Source organism: Ceratosolen solmsi, unplaced genomic scaffold (genome assembly GCF_000503995.2).
Source record: "Ceratosolen solmsi marchali unplaced genomic scaffold, CerSol_1.0 scaffold7, whole genome shotgun sequence".
NCBI classification, from domain to species: domain Eukaryota; kingdom Metazoa; phylum Arthropoda; class Insecta; order Hymenoptera; family Agaonidae; genus Ceratosolen; species Ceratosolen solmsi.
In genome coordinates, this window is record NW_011948413.1 from 4006558 (window position 1) to 4024031 (window position 17474).

At 25.9% G+C, this 17474-nt stretch overlaps 1 protein-coding gene across 1 annotated transcript in view; it reads right to left on the reverse strand.

Moving 5' to 3' along the window:
* The window catches only part of LOC105367639 (probable G-protein coupled receptor CG31760), a 97115-nt gene that overhangs the window by 46292 nt on the left and 33349 nt on the right, over positions 1-17474 (reverse strand). The window contains exon 4 of the mRNA XM_011506406.1: positions 12067-12210. Coding sequence (XP_011504708.1) covers positions 12067-12210 — 144 coding nt within the window. The remainder of the gene's footprint in view (positions 1-12066; positions 12211-17474) is intronic.

A 17474-nucleotide genomic window follows, 5' to 3' on the forward strand; every position in this document is an offset into this window, starting at 1 on the left:
TACAAAACATATAATTTAATAAGTAGTACATAGTACTCAAAATAATATAAAAGTAAGAATAATTGGTCAAAAATCCTTTTCCTTAAATATTAATAATTTCAATGCTTTGATGTCAGATTTAATTTGTATAGAAATGTAAATTATTTGCTATATCTTTAAGCTAGATGCAAAAACAAGTTAATGATGTGTAACAAAAATTATTCTACAAATATTTCAAATATGTCAGGTAATAAATCATGACGATAAAATAACAATAAAATACATATATTTTGTGTTCCACGTCGTTAATTACATTTACTATGTGGCTCCTGAAATATAGAGGAGCATAATGAAGGCAAGCGACTACACTTTTTATTTTTTGATCATAGCCATTACCTTTAGTCAAATGTAGAAAAAGTATTGGAAGATAAATGCATGAATCGTGCATAAAAGATGTCTACAAAAATATTAAGAAAAGTGTACCTCGAAAATATTGAATTTCAAGGCAATTACCAAATAGATCAAAATTTAGTAATTTTTTATACTATGAATAATATATTAATATTTATTTTACTGAATTTTATTTATATTAAATTTTGTGAAATGTAATGTGAACATTTTTGTCAATATTTACCGATGAACTGTAGTTTTTCATATTGAAGTCATAATTTAAACACGTTGTTACTAAAAAAGACAATACTTTTAAAAAGCGTTATTCAAATTATGCTTATTGCTTGGTAGAAATTGCATACAAACATTTGATTGGCAAGTATTGTCAGTTGATATGTATTCAATATTTATTTTGTCATTAGTTTAAAGTTTTATAGTAATGAAATAGCATATATAGAAAGAATTGTAATAAATTTTTAGTTATTTACTTTGATATTGTGTATGGTGATTAGTGTCAATCAATTAATTTTCTTATCCTTCTGACATAAGTAGTATATTTACAGTTAACGTGATAATTGATATAGTATATGTAATTAAATATATAATATTTATAGTAAAAGTATATCGATTGTAAAAAAGTTGATTCTATAGAAATTTTTAAAGATAATTATCTAATATTTTTTCCTGCTTTGTTTTTTTGATTGCATTTATTGTTATGACTCACAGTTGCTGTTGGCTATCAATTAATAATTGAATTTATTAATAAAATAATAATTCTATGATAAGCAATACTTGTTGATTAATATAAACAACTGTATATTACTGTATTCAATTGGCCATAAAGTACGGAGCGACCGCAGATTGAACATTCATGGAATACGTACTTAAATCGAGCAAGTTTCAAATATTGTCTCATAACAATATTTATGTAATAATACTTAAGCGGATTGTTGATTGTTGAAAACTTCCCATTACGGATGGTACGTGACACAAGATTTTAGGTTGGTGATATTAAAGGCACGTTTCCGCTTATATGCAGCTGTTAATTCTAATTGATGGCAAGACATAACGGACAGCTAGAATTTTACTGTAGCTTTGGTTCTTGGGTATATAAGATGATATATATATATATATATTGATTTGCTTGCTATTTGTCTCAAAACCATTGGTATATCTTGTAGTAAATATAATAATATAATATAGAAGAATTTATAATTAATATAAAAGGTTCTTTTTTTTTGTGCGCTATCGCTAAATGCTAACAAATATATGGAAACATTTAAATGCTTTACATAATTTACGGAATACATCTTAATATAAATGATACATGAAATTATGTCAATGGAATATAAATTGTCAATCAAATATAATTTGATTAATAAAATATATTTATACTATATCGTATGATATTATATGATATGTTTGTACTTTATTGTATAATATTATATAATATGTTTGCACTATGTTATATTTAATATCGATCAAGTATTCTATAAATCGTTAGATGTTTGCCTTTTCGTTTACACTTCGATGTACTTTACACGTCAATTCAGTCAAGTGTAACTCGAGTAGAAGCCTTACTTAAGGTACAGAAAAGCTCATTTTACTTTCAGTTAACAGACTTTTATCCTTTTTATGACACTTTCATTAAATATAAAAGCAATCCTGGATAGTGTCAGACATATTTATTCAATATCGATTTTCTCATTATTCTGTATGAATAAGTTCTTCAGTAGCGGCTATTTCCCTTTCTACTCTTATTTATCGCTGATATAGATATTTATTGTATTATATCTAATTTTATGTGTTATTTGCATATGTAAAAAGCATCATAAATTAAACGCCGAAATGTAAAAGTGACATTAAATATATTAGCTAAAATTCAAAATGCTTATTCGTCTTTATTATTTCCCGCGCTTGATTAAAAACTTATCGTTTATCGTACTTCACCTAAATGAATGTATAGATGCGTGCCTACAGATAGATATTTTCATTCGTATGAAATATTTGTCTATTTAGTTTTTATCCACTCAGTACATTGTATCCAAATCATAAGTAATTAATCTATTAATATTTCTGTTCATTACTTTTGTATTATTTTCATTGCATTAACTATACTTATTTATATTAACTACAATTAATCAAGTGTCGTGTATCATTCAAAAGAATTCAGCAAGGTTTCATTAAAACTAAAATATATTCGAGAGAAATAACTTACTACGAAGAACGGTACATTTTCAACCATGTTTGAGCTCAGTCCGAACTTTAAGTTGAATAACCATCTCCTCATTCTTCCTTTAGGCTTTAATGCAGATACCATACAGGTGTTGCCGGTCTTGCCCTATCCTCAATCTTACAGCATAAGCTTCTCCATTTTCGCGGATATGAACACTATACAGGTGTCTTAGACGGTAATTGAGCTTAATTTGAATTAAAAGTTGAACAAGGTTCCATTCCCTTCCCTATGCTTTGCAGAAACCGAGGGAATATTCTCCACTGTGCTCCGAGGCAGATGCCACTTAACGTAACCCAAATTGGTCTGTCTTTACCTCGAGGCCCAAGATGCAAAAGTTTTCCTGTTTGCATTGAAAAGAGTGGAATTAGGACTTACACACACTAAAAAATTACTGCTTCAAGGAATGTATGGTAAAAACACTTTAAACAGAAAAATTATCGCTTACGCAGTGATAGTTACTAGTTTCAAGAGCCCGAAGAATGCCCAATTTCAAGAAATATAGTGCATATATCACATCTGCTTTGAAGAAGAAAAATCTCGGATTATAGATATAATCACCTGATAAGAAGTACTTGTTATAAAAGTGGCGCAGACAGTCCTTTCGAGTTAAAAGCTCGAGTGATAATTTCTCACTTCTTATCTTTCTTTAGAACGACAAAATATCCAATTTTATACCTACCATTCTCATTATCATAACATTCTGAAAAATAAGCAGAGAATATCGTTTCTAATCATTATATTTTATAAACTAAATTATTATCAAAACTTATTTGCTATTTTCTACATAATAATTTGACTATTTTAATATCGATTTACATTATATTCTTTATACTGTATCCCTCCGCTAATGGAATATAATATTTGATTTTTTAATTTGGTTACCATCGATCGATCACAGCAATATGTGTTTTATTATTTCATAAAACTCGTTTCAATTTTGTTACAAAATAATCCAAATCTATCAACTTCAAAGACATATTATAAATTAATTATTTACAAAAATGTTTCATATTTAATTATTACTTAATAAAATTTTTTTAAATTAATCAATAAATTTAAGTAATCATTATTTTAATTTATATCATTTTCATTAACTTTTCGAATACACTTCATCTAAATATTACATACACAGATTTCTTGTTATGATAAATATTGCGAAAGTATTATTAACATTTTTTATAATTACATTGCATTTTTAATAATTACAATTTTCTTAGATACAGCATATATGGACATATTTATTAAAAAATACATTAAAAATAAATATAATTTAAATAATACTTTAACCGTAATCATTTTACATTTCAATTTAAAAGTATAATGAGCCAACTACAAGAAATTATATGTAATACCCGTAGAACACGAATGTAAAAGTCAATGAACTCTTCTAGATATGAGAGGACTAAAGAATTTTTTATAGTGCTGAGTTTATTCGATTGCTCGTATACCTAAACAACGATCAAAGCACCAGTGATAAGAGTGCTTCACTTCCACTTACCCAGGTGCATTCGCAATTATTTCTCAGGGTCTTGCACTTATCCCTAATAACGAGTGACGAACATCGTATATCATTATAATTAGATTAAGTGAGTTAATAATAATAAAGAGGACATACTTGATATAAAAGTATCAAAAGCATTTAACAATCGTTAAAAGTATATCGCACACGATGTTACTGTTCACAAACTGATATTGTCATGCCAAAATTTTATCCAAATTATAATATATTGAATAAAACGTTTTTAGATAGTGGAATATGGGGACTTATATGTGAAATAATTAAAAAATTTATAAGTAAATGACATTTGAATTGAAGTAAAATGAAATTGCGTAGTTCAGATTACTGAAGAATAATGTAATTTTTCAAATTCCAATTTATAATATTAAAAAAAATTTTTTTTTTTTTTTTAATAGTACAATTGTTCCAATAATTTTGTTTTAAATATTACTTTTATTTTATCGTATTATAAAGTTTATAAAATAATTGTTAAGTATTGAATAATAAAAAACAAGAAATAAATATTTGAATATTTATTTTTACTATTTCTATTCTCGTATTCGATTAGTATTCCTTCCGAGTAATTTCCAAGTATTTGCTACCAATCAGATACTAAAATAACGATTTTCCTTGCATTTCCTACAACTAGAATTGAAATGCGTTTATATTAAGATTCTATAAGAGGCCCAACATATAGCATTATTTTCCACCTTTTTATTATGTTCCGACTACTAAAAATAAATTAATGATATTATATTATTTAAGTAAATAATTTCATTATTGATATTTTAAATACCATCTATTTACTATGCTATATAATTCGATTCATAATTTTAAATAAAGAAATTGAAAATGATTAATTAAAATTAATGATGTAGTTTGGACCATTCCTTCTTACAATATATTAATGTTATCGTATTAATTTTTAGAAGTCTTTATTATTTTATTATGAAAAATGATTATTTTAAATTACTTACATTTAATTTTAGGTATAGTAAATTGTGGTTAGTTTTAAAATGATAAGGATAATGCGTTCTTAAAATTAAAGCAAGTATAAAGAATAAAATATTGTCGAAAAAGTTCATTATTCATCGTTAAAGTTTTTAACATTCTTTTCCAACAAAACTTCCTACGATAATTAAATCTAGAGTTGTGTCAAGGCGAAAAGGAGGCCATTAGAAATCTACGTGAAGTACTTATTTGAGTTAAACTTAATTTAATTTTGATTACATGTCTTTTAAAACTAAATATTAGTAAGTGTAAATACTATAAGAACAATAAATTTATATCTATTATCATTTTATCATTTTATCATCGTCGTCATCGTCGTCATCGTCGTCATCATCATCACCATCATCATAGCACATCTACGCGAAGAGTACATATACTTTTTAATCTTTTTATATTTAATTTTAATTTAATATTCCAAAAGTAAATTCTGATCTATATATGTATTTACTAATCCGCGGAAGAAATCAGATAAATTAATTCTATATACAATATATATATATATATATATATATATATATATATTATATGCGATACTCTATGCAATAAAATACAATGCAAACTCAGTATTAATCTTAATTTTCAACAAGAAATTTAAATACTAATGTTATCAATTAAGTGTTTGCAAATATATACATACATATTATAATAAATATATTTTAATATATAAATAAAATGAAGAATATATACGTACATCTAAATTTGATGTAATTACAATAAAATGCGTATTCAAAATAAAAACTAACATATTATATGAACAAATAAGGTTAAATATTCAATACAATGTTAAATAAATCAAATATAAGACAAAAAACAAATATAATTTATTGTTTTATGTATGTCATATTGTAAATGTACATATACCTAAATAATAGTATCGTTAACCAACAAAATGTTAATTACACAACAAAGAACATTTATATTTCGAAGGAACAGAATTCACAAAGCTTTTCAAAAAATTCTTTACTTACAGTTCACATATAAAAGTCATGGCGTATTTTTCTTTCGATTTATTTATTTAATATTTGTAATTTGTAAGAATTATAATGATATTGGGAAAAAAAAGTATAAGAATATATTGATCTTGTTAATTTGATGATCGCTATCGAATACTCATATCATATACTCATTAATCATTATAAAAGGTAAAAAAAAAAATGATCACGTTGAAATTTCTGAAATAAATGCATAAATAAATATATCGTAATTATCTATTAAACTTTATATTCCTTTAAAATAATTATGTATTAACTAACCATCACTATTACCATATTACTTTTTCACTCTATCTGGGTGACGACAACATATCATTTAATACGAAGTTTCTTTTTTAAAGTTACAATTATTTTTATGTAAATTTAGGAATATTTGTATAAGAATACTAAAACTATACTATATATACTATACTAATATATATATATATATACTATACTACTATATATATATACTATACTATATATACTATATAACTATACTATACTATAAAACTATACTAATACTAATACTAATCGATGGACAAAATTGAATGTGAAGTATTATGCGTATAAAGCCGGATTCCATATTTTAATCTTTTCAATTCGAATACTTTGATATATTAATTTTCATTAATCTAATTATAAGAATTGTTAATTATCTTTAATATCTTTCTTCTAATAATATCAGGTGATGTGATAGAAGAATAATATTTTCTAAAATTAATAAGAAAGTTAAATTTTCTTCGTGCATTTCCATGCAATAAATACTAAAAATTACTACATTTTGAATTAAACATATATTTTGTTCCTATATTTTTTTGGTATATGTTTTTGATTTAATATTAAACAAAAATATTTCTATTTAAGTAAGGTAAATTAATTAATAATAAATTACTGCAATGTAACATAAGATTAATGTAACTTTATATTATAATATAAAAGAATAATGTTAAAAAAATTGATGAATCACTATTGTTCCAAACAGTTCAATTATTCATGGTTTATTAAATATATCAAATACGATGTTTAATATAAATACATAATGATTAATATATTAGGTACGTATATTTTTAGTTTTGGGTATATTAATATTGATATTGAATAAACTAAAGATTTTAACTTTATAAAATCGAAGCTCTAAATATAAAATACAATTATTATTTCTAAATTAAAAAATACTTTTAAAAGTAATTAGGTATAAGTATTCATGTTCGAAAATGATGTAGTTTTCTTGGCTCGAACTGCCAATGCTTCATCAATATTTTATTTTTGCCGCCAGCCCTGGTCAAATGCAAATGCTCGGGAAGGAGATTAGGAGAGGACGTGGATGGGCTGTAGAAAATATAGTTTTGATAAATATATGATTTATTTTACAATTTATAATACAATTACATATTGGTGTCTTGAATGCATCTTAAATTTAATGTGAAGATGCGATTTCTTGGAACGTTTCTTTGGACGGATGTTTCACTACACAAGATGCTCCTTGAGATCATGATGTTGTTGTTGATTTTGTAAGGATCACCAATTGAAATGGCAAATTTCTTTTCGGTGAGTGTTTTATATTGTTTAATGATTGCTTCATCTCAGTCATGGACGGACTGGATATGGCAATGTAGTAGGTCACACAGACTTTGTGTACTCACAGCGATACAGTGTCCTTGATCTGATCCGGGATGAGTAGTTCACCATGATTCACGATCCAAATGTCCGGGAGTGCGTGCTTGGTAGTCTGGTCCTTTCATGTAGTAAGAAGGAAATAGCGATAACACCTATCATCTACAGCACAGGAGGATTCATGTATCTTCCTTCTTTCAGTGTCTCACTTAATAAAAACTTAGTCACTAGTTTTCACCAATAAGTGAGAGGGGTCCTTTCTGACTTGACTCCCCCACGAGGAAAGCCATTCCAACTTGGTTTCCTCACACAAACAACCCTTAGCTACTCTGTCGTCCCCAACATTAACACCTCTCACAATGAGTCCCCACTCAAGGTGCTCCTGGTCTAATCAGGGTCTAATCATGGTCAAATCAGGGTGCACCGCTTTTAGGCGGCATGATTGAGCATGTACGCCTCTTTTCCCACTTCCTAGGATATTAGACTTAGACAATGACAACGCCGTAAAAAGTGTAATCTTTGGCAGCAGCGCCTTCAATTGGGGGGAGGCTCACCCTCTCCGGGACTTAGCATTGCGAGGGGGTCGGAGGGGGGGGGGAGGGGGGTATTCTTGGTAAAGCGTCTTCGCTTGGCCTATGCAAGCGGCAACGTGAGGATATACAAGCGGCAACAATGCATGGGTGATGTCTCGTGACATTGAGGGCATTGAGGACACGACACGGGGATTGCCCGATCTCGCACGAGCTGGATTTCTCGTTACAATGAATTTCAGGAAATGTTTTTCTACTCGCTTGTTTTCGGATATTTTAACTCTCGAAATATTCTCGCGTTAACAGACTCGTTGCGCTCTTGCTAGTAAATGACAAAGGTCGTTTATTGCGCTTTCCGAGCCTCCAATGACCGTGGAATTTTTTTTTATAAAAATTATGACCGTTGGTATTTTTTCCAAACTAATACACGAGAAATTCTCTCAATATCGAACAATATATTTAATTTTAAAAAATTGTGAAAAGTTAAAACAAGATTTTTAATTAAACAAATAACATTTATTATTAGTATAACTATTGTTGTTGTTGTTGCTGTTATTATTATTAAAATTTAGTAAATTTAATTGTGATAATAATAATTACCGTTTCATTTTTCCTAATATTATTAATTCTACAAATACTGCTATGATTTATTGATATTAAACACAATTACGTATAGAATTGTATTTTAATATTCCAATAAATATTCTTTACTTTTGAGACATTAAATTTTTAGAATATTGTACATTAGTTTTATTTTCTATCAATTTGAAGTTGCTGCATAAAATAAAGATATTTAAAATGAATTTGAAAATAGTGGTATTTATTGTTTTTTAAAAATAAAATTTCGTAAGTTTTGTTTTATGATCGACTTTAGAATTATAAATGTTTATATTTAGGTAAATTTTCCGTATTCGCTATATTTTAGAATACAAGAAATACATAAATTTTCAAATAAAATTTTGTAAAAAAATTCACATCATAAGAAATAAAAATAAAAAGACAATTTAAAATTGGATAAAAATAACAATATTATAAACAAACTTAATATTACAAAATTGTAGATTTTTAAACTTGCAAAAATAGATTATTATAAATATTTATATTACTGCAGATGATTATATAGTTTCATAAAAATTCACTTTTTAACAAATTATAATATTTACCTCAAACTAAATTTGATTTATGACTATCTTCGTGAAATCTAGAATCTATAAAGACTGTATTTCTTTATTTATGACTCTGTCATATGCAAAACCGACCATTTTACAGCGTACATAATAGTTTGTTATTACAACAACTTGCCTTTCAAAATAAAGGGAGTCCATCTTTTTTTTTAATAAAAGTTCTAAAATTTTGAATAACATGTATGTTATTATTTATTTAAGAAAATTGTAATTCATGAAGACTTCGAGCTTTAATTCAAAGACTAGATGCAAGTTTTTATTATGAAACCAAGAAAGAGAAAATTGTTGATGGAAGTCAGACAAAAAATTGTAAAATAATAATGATTGAGAATATTAAATTTAGAAATATTAATAAATTTGAGAATGCACGTTTGTTTATTACTCTGTATTACTACTAAAAATTAATTTATCTACTGCTAATGATTTTTAGTTCTTTTTGAAAGATCTTAAATTGTTTTGCTATAATTAAATACTACAAAAATTATTATCAGATATCTCGCTATTTATTTTTATGTTAATAAGTATTGTTTTTAAAAAATATCATTTAAGCAAAGGTATTAAATAAAATATTTTTAAAAATATATAAAAAAAATTGCAATAGTTGTCGCCGTTGGGGATGTAAAGAAGTTTAGATAAACTTTATCCGGGCCAAGGAGAAGTTATTTTCCTAAGTATAGAATTCCGGATTCTAAGAACTTGGAGAACAAGGACAGAATTGTTAAGAAAAAATCCGAATGTGATACAAACTAAGGAATTTATGGGTATTATGTTAAAACTAAGCTGTTCTATTGGTAAAATACAGAACAAATCTAATATATATATATATATAACTAAAAAGAAATAAAAATATTGTAATTAACTGAAAATAATGAATATAATACGAATATGCGTAAAAAGTATATTAAATATTGGTACCACGTGTAGCATTCTCCAATCATGTAGTATCAGAATAGTAGTTATTCGAAGCATCATTTCTATCGATTTCGTCGTGCAAAAGCGGAAACTAATCGACGAAAGGAAGTGTGAGATTAGAAATCCAAGTTCAAAATAGGAAGGAATTAAATAATCGAACAGCTGTAAGAGCGACCGAATAAGAAGTACAAAGGAAGTCAAAGACTATTCGACACAATTTTTTTACTAAATATGAATATTCGAAATAATATGTGTTTGTGACTACAAGTAGATTTCTATTATCAAAAAGTAAAGGAGTCAGAGAGATAGAAATAATAATTCAATTAATTAATGAAAAAAAAAAAAAAACGTTTAAAGAACAATGAAAAGCACTATATTAATTGTTGAATGAAAAATGTCATAATTAAGTTTAATGTAGAGTTACAATAAAAGAATGTAATACATACTTCTAATTTGATAAAATTTACATTTGATTCTATAAAAATATTCATTATATATTTTACAAATATTTAAACGATAAATGCTTAAACAAATATTTAAAATGTTTTATATTCATAAGTAAGAAATTCATTACTATATATTCTTCTCTGATATGATAAATAAAATGTTAAACTAAATATTTCATGTATTTAGAATTTGAACATATATATTTGTGGATTCTAATATATAAATAATTATTTTATACTTCAATTTATACTACTTTAAATAGTTGCAAAATCGATTTTTTTTTAAATTGCAATATTTTATAAAATCAGTGGCTAATTGAAAATAGATTATAAACTTGTTACAATTCCTTCATTCATTTGAGTTAAACTGATTTCGATACAAAACTTATTTAAAATATATTGAGGTTTATTAATTGCATAGGTTATTTGAAAGCGCATGTGTATTTATGAATGTGTACACATGTGAATTGCTAATATTGATAGTTATTATTATTTTCTGAATAAGTCTTTATTGTCTAGATTTTATAAATAAGTAAATTTAAACATATATATATATATGATAACAAAGGAAATTTCGTAAATCAATATAGTGAATGTATTTTAAATAGTATGTATTTGTGTCTTTCTTAATTATAATTCAATCATAATGATCTTACGTTTAAAACATAAATATAGAGCTCATAGAAATTCTACAATTATTGCACGTAGGGACATAATTTATGAATCATTTTACATTCTATAACATGGTTAAGATAAAGAATTATTAATCTAAGTGACTAACTGCATAATGTATATTTTGATAGTACAACTATCAACAAATATAACAATAAATATATCTTTATATTAATGTATAATGTGTTGTAATGACACAGTTTACAATAATTTTTCTTTTTAATATATATATATATATATATATATACAAAATGTTATAAACATATGATATATTATACATATAAACAAAGACTTATACGTGAAAGCATAGTGGAAATTTAGTTTTTTACATAACAATATATAAATTAATACAATAATTTAATATTATATCTATTCAAATAAACACTGAATTTATCGAAATACTTATTTTCAAAGATAAAAACTTTTAAAACTTCTGTAAGATTTATCTATTAAATAAAATTAAATTATAGAAGTAATAATAAGTAGTGGTATTTACAAAAATGTAGAAAAATACTCGTATTTATCGGTTACTCTTTTCAAATGCAATAACCCATGGGATTTTTATCCATTAGCAAAACTTACTTGTGAACTTATTCGAATGAATGTATTTATTTACTTACCAACATAAGTTTTTCATATTCCTCTTCTACAACAGTACCATTATAGTAACGTTTACTTGACTTTATATCAGGATAATAAAAGCCTCGTTTGCAAATGCACCGATAACTTCCTCTACGAAAGCCTAGACCAGAAATTGCAGCACACTAAAAATTAAATCAAAAATTGAAATTGTTAATGTTCTGAATGAAAATTTTGAATCAAAATTAATTTGTTATAATGAAAATTTTGGAAATTGAATTGGAAATAATGGAAATTCATTTGTCATTGTATTTTTACTTTCAATTATTTATCTTTAAACGTATAAATAAAAAAACTTTTGTAATTTTATATATAATTTAAGAGCAATTTTTATCTTTATATTGAACGAATCAAAAATCGATTCTAGTCGCAATTGCGCCGAAGATTGACTTCTTAGTAAATAATAGATGTTTTCAATCTATCTTACTTTATCATCTAATTTTTATCGAAAGTTCGCAGTTGCCTTCATTTTAATCATATCTCAGAATATTTTATTAAAACGTTCGTTGAATATCTAAATTAATTGAAAATGATTTTTACGTTAATTCATGAAGTATAATTAATCTATTTTTTAAGTTATGTATTAATATTCTTCATACGTATGTATTTAATGATCATCGCTATCGACACTATGTACAGTTAATTATTACTATCTCTGTACATGAGAATAATTATATATATATATATATATATATATTTTTTTTTTATGTTAATGATGTTAAAACAAATATCTTAAAATAAGCTATATCAACTATAATTTAATTTCGATATCGAAAAATTCCTGTTTTCATAAAGTTTTTAACAATTGAAATTCATAAAGGGCAGCTTACACTGTTTGAAAATACAGAGTAATGAACAAAATTAAATAAAATCCAAATTATAATTATTATTTATATCAACTATTTCACACGATAGAACGTATATTTAAATATCACTCTTACTAATTACTTTAATTTTGACTTAACTTTTGTTCTAATATTATATTATTTATTTAATAATTTTACAATAATTAATTAATATTTTTATCCAGACAGTTTTTCGTTTAAGCATAAAATAATCAAGTTATACAGAATTTATATATGTTCGTTTTTTTTGCTAACTACTTTCACAACTATTTTATAATACTCTACTATTTTAAGCATTCCTTTGCAAGTTTTTCTGAGATTTCTTTACAACAAAATTGTTGTTGATATTTTACTCTTACGATTGAATTAATATTTTTTATATGTATATGAGATACTATCCATAAAAATATGAAGTATATTATACTTGCTATTCATAGTTTTGACTATGCCCATCAATCATTGCTGCATAATGAAACTGAGTAAGATATTTTGAAAATAAGTATTCTACATTGGAATGTGTATTACTTATGAATACGTTAATACTTTTATGATATCTAAAATACATATTCATTTATAGATGCTAACTTAATTTTTAATTAAAAATGTTTAATAATTATTATTTTTTTATTATTAAAAAAGTATCTGTAAGGATTTGTTTACATGGATTATGAGTTATATTCACAACTTATTAATAGTGGACTAAAATATGTCCACTTAGCTTCTATCCAATGTTTTGTCATAATTTTCGTATATATTCGCATATTGCAACATTAATGAAATTTATGTTACGATCCTTTATATCTTTGCAACGTGATTCCTTACATAATATGTATATATGCATTATTAAAAGTTTTTTAGAATGAAAATATAATCATCATTTAAATCTATTCAATTTTTAAATAGCATTATTTTTAATTCCATTATTTAGCATATGTCTTACATATATATACAGTTATCATATAAATAGAGATACTTGAAATTCTAATATATGAAAGTTGTATGTCTTATATTTGTTTTTCTCTTTTTCCGATTAATCGTTTTTATTATTCGCTTTTACTGTTATTGGGTTTTCAGAATTAGTATGATATTTTGAAACTACTTTGGCTATATGTTAGTATGAAGTACTTCAATAATCACTTGATTCATTGAGTCGTTAATGATACGGATAATACTTCTGGTTCTAACTAATCGTTCAACTTGCTTAACTCGACATCATCATTGAATTCAGAAACCATTTCTGCTCTACTACTATCGTCAAGCTCAAATGTAAATATACATTCTTGAGATTTTGCTTCGAGAGAGTTCATATAAAAACCATTGAAATATCCATAACTATCTTATTTCTTTTTTGGTAGTATATTCGCTTAAGCCCAAAACTCCAATACTACAATATATATTTTATTAAATTCTAATCAATAATGACATTTTATGATATTTTAGGTTTCTTAAAATTAAAATTATTTATAAAAGAAATTATATATTCTATGAAGAATAAAATATATATTGTCAACGTCATTTCAATATCTTATTATTTTACTCTCATTGTTACAAGCATTATTTATTACTCTAAAGCTAGGTAATATTTCTTAAATGTCAAATTTTCTCAAACATTTTGTGATGTAGTTTAGTAACTGTTCGATTTTTAAAGGTTTAGTTTATGGCTCGAACTACCAATTCAATAGTTCAGTGGATTAGTCTCTCGGCAGGATAACTTCAAAGGAAATAATAGGTGATAAGGCTGAAAAGTATCGTGTATTTAGTAAAACAATGTTTATTATTGTAAAATATTATAATAATATTGCACTTTTATGTACAGAGAAATAATTCTATTGAACTGGTGAGGGTGTATTCCTGTATTCTTGAATTATTGTAGATGCTATGGATTTACTGTGTCTTGAAGTTGAGGTAATGCTGATGTCGTCAGTCAATCATGCTCGTGAGGTAGCATGAGAAGATGGTGTTCGAATCAAGTACGCTCGATGTATGAATAACTATACTTGATATGGTGTAAGATGTTTAATGGAATATATTAAGTAAACAATTGTGTCTTTAATTATTTATGGGGACAGTAAAAGAATCTAGTCACCGGTAAGAGTGATTAATGGTAAGATTTCTAACTCGTGAAGGATTTAATAATCGGTATTTATAGTCCATCAGTCGATCTGTTGTTATCCTTTTGTGACAATGTGCTTAAGGCATAGCGACTCTTGTGTCAGCTGTTGATGGCCTGTACGATGTCGAAGTGTTAGTTCGAGAGAGCGTAAGTGTGCCCTATTTCTGCCAGAGGTCCTGAATGGTTCCGAAGTGTTCTACGAAAGAGTTTACGTTTGTCCTCTCTCTGCTAGCGAGCCTGAATGGTTTCGAATGGTTTCGAAGTGTTCTCCGAAAGAGCGTGAGCGTGTCTTATCTCTGCTAGAGAGCCTGAATGGTTCCGAAGTGTTCTTCGGAAGAACGTAAGTTTGCCCTATCGACTCTTATGGGCTTGTACGGTTTCGAAGTGTTCTTCGAAATAGCGTAAATTTGCCCGACTTGTTTTGTGCGAGATGTGACTAACTAATTTATTAATATAAAAAGATGTACCTTAAAATATAACTAATATATATATATATATATATATATATATATATATATATATATTAATATATACTTATTTATTTATTTATATTAATTGCAATGCATTTATAGTCAATTTCAAATATAAAAGTAGAACTAATAATAAATAATAAATCAACAGTCATGCACAATATGTCCATAAAAATATTCCTGTTAAAAGCACGGTGAGAAATGAAGAAGAAATAAAAATCGAATAATTTTTTTAGCGTTGTTAGCGTTCGTAGCACAATTATCCAAGTTAGCTTCGGAAGTCTTGAAAGCAATCCGACAGTTATGGCGCCGACTATAATAGTGTAGTAAAAATAAGGTGATTGATCTCAAACAACGAGTTTCGCATTCAAGGAAAAAAGGAGGAAACATTTTGACTAAATAAAACGTATTATTAAAATAATATCTGCAACAATAAAACAAGAAGTACGAAATTAGCAACGGTATAAAAAATCATTTTTATAGATATACAGTAGATGAGATATCTCTTTAAATGTAAAAATAGAAATAAAGAATGACCAGCGAAAAATAAATAAAATAAAATTTCTTTAAAAATGTAACAAAAGCATAATATTTGTTCTTTTTTTCGATTTAAGCTTTTATATTATATAATATCGATCCAATCGTTATTTCTAACCATATCAGCATCTATTCACTCAATGGAAAAATGAATGCACAGATAGCTTTTAATTTATATTAGATGAGTAGGGAGATTTCCATAAAATTATGCAAGATAAATTTTATAAAGTGCTAACTTTATTTCTATTCAAGAGATTTTTAATAATAAAATCATGAAAAACAAGTATAAGAGCATTTAACGGGAATACATAATTTCATAGGAATTAATAAAGAAATAAATAAACTTAGTAAAAACGAACTATATTATTCTAAGAATTTCAACAATATAATGATGTTAATAAATATACTCAATACCTTTTATTCAGGAATTCGAATGATATTTGGTAACTTTAAATTTTTATTATTTTGAATGACGAGAGATAAGTAAAATAAGAATTGCAATGAAGTACGTCAATTGTCAGCATAGAGTGCGATATAGTCGATATTAGAAAGCTCTATTCTATTTATCTGCTGTCTATTTTATATATTAAACATAACATTAACCTTCATACAACAGAATGTAAACTGCATGCAATAGAGTGGAATTATTAACTTTTGTGTTATCTTCTTTGTATTCTCAAAAAATTTCTAAACATAATTTTATAATACACAAAAAGACAAGAATACAGGTATGAATATATTCCACAGACAAAATTAATATAAATGTTGTGCAGATCTAACTTCATTAGGTCACGAGCCAGGTCAATTTTGTGATAAAAGGTGTATTATAGGTTTGAAATAGCCTCAATAAAGATGTAGATCGTGTGCTTTGTAAGAAACGTAATCACATTCTCCAGGAGATCCAGATTATGCGACAACTGTATGAAGACAGCCCGTGACTATTTTAAATATATTACTAGACAAGTGTGCTTTCGGTGAACAGATAAGAAAAGTGTTGTACAAGCGATAACGGTAACTACACTACTTAACTTAATCGTGGCTACTACTGTCCACAGTAATTGTTGAAGCACTGACGGACTACCGATGTGGCTAAATCATGGACTTACAATTTTACTTGTTTTATAGGCGCTTTACCTATTTTTTAGATATTTGAATTTTGTATTATTTTTTTACTATCTTTAACTTTCAACTGATTATTTCATAAGCATACTTTTAAAAAGAAATAAAATAAAGAGATACCTCCATATTTTTTTATGTTTATTCATATTATTCATATTAATTTTTTTTTAATGTGGAGAACGAACATTTAATAATTTGTTCGCGTCTATACTACATATAAATCGAGTGATTCAGAAAGAAACAGAGTTTAGTGAACAAAATAGCAAGCTGTTCCTTAAGCACAGTGCCGAGTTCGTTATGTTGTG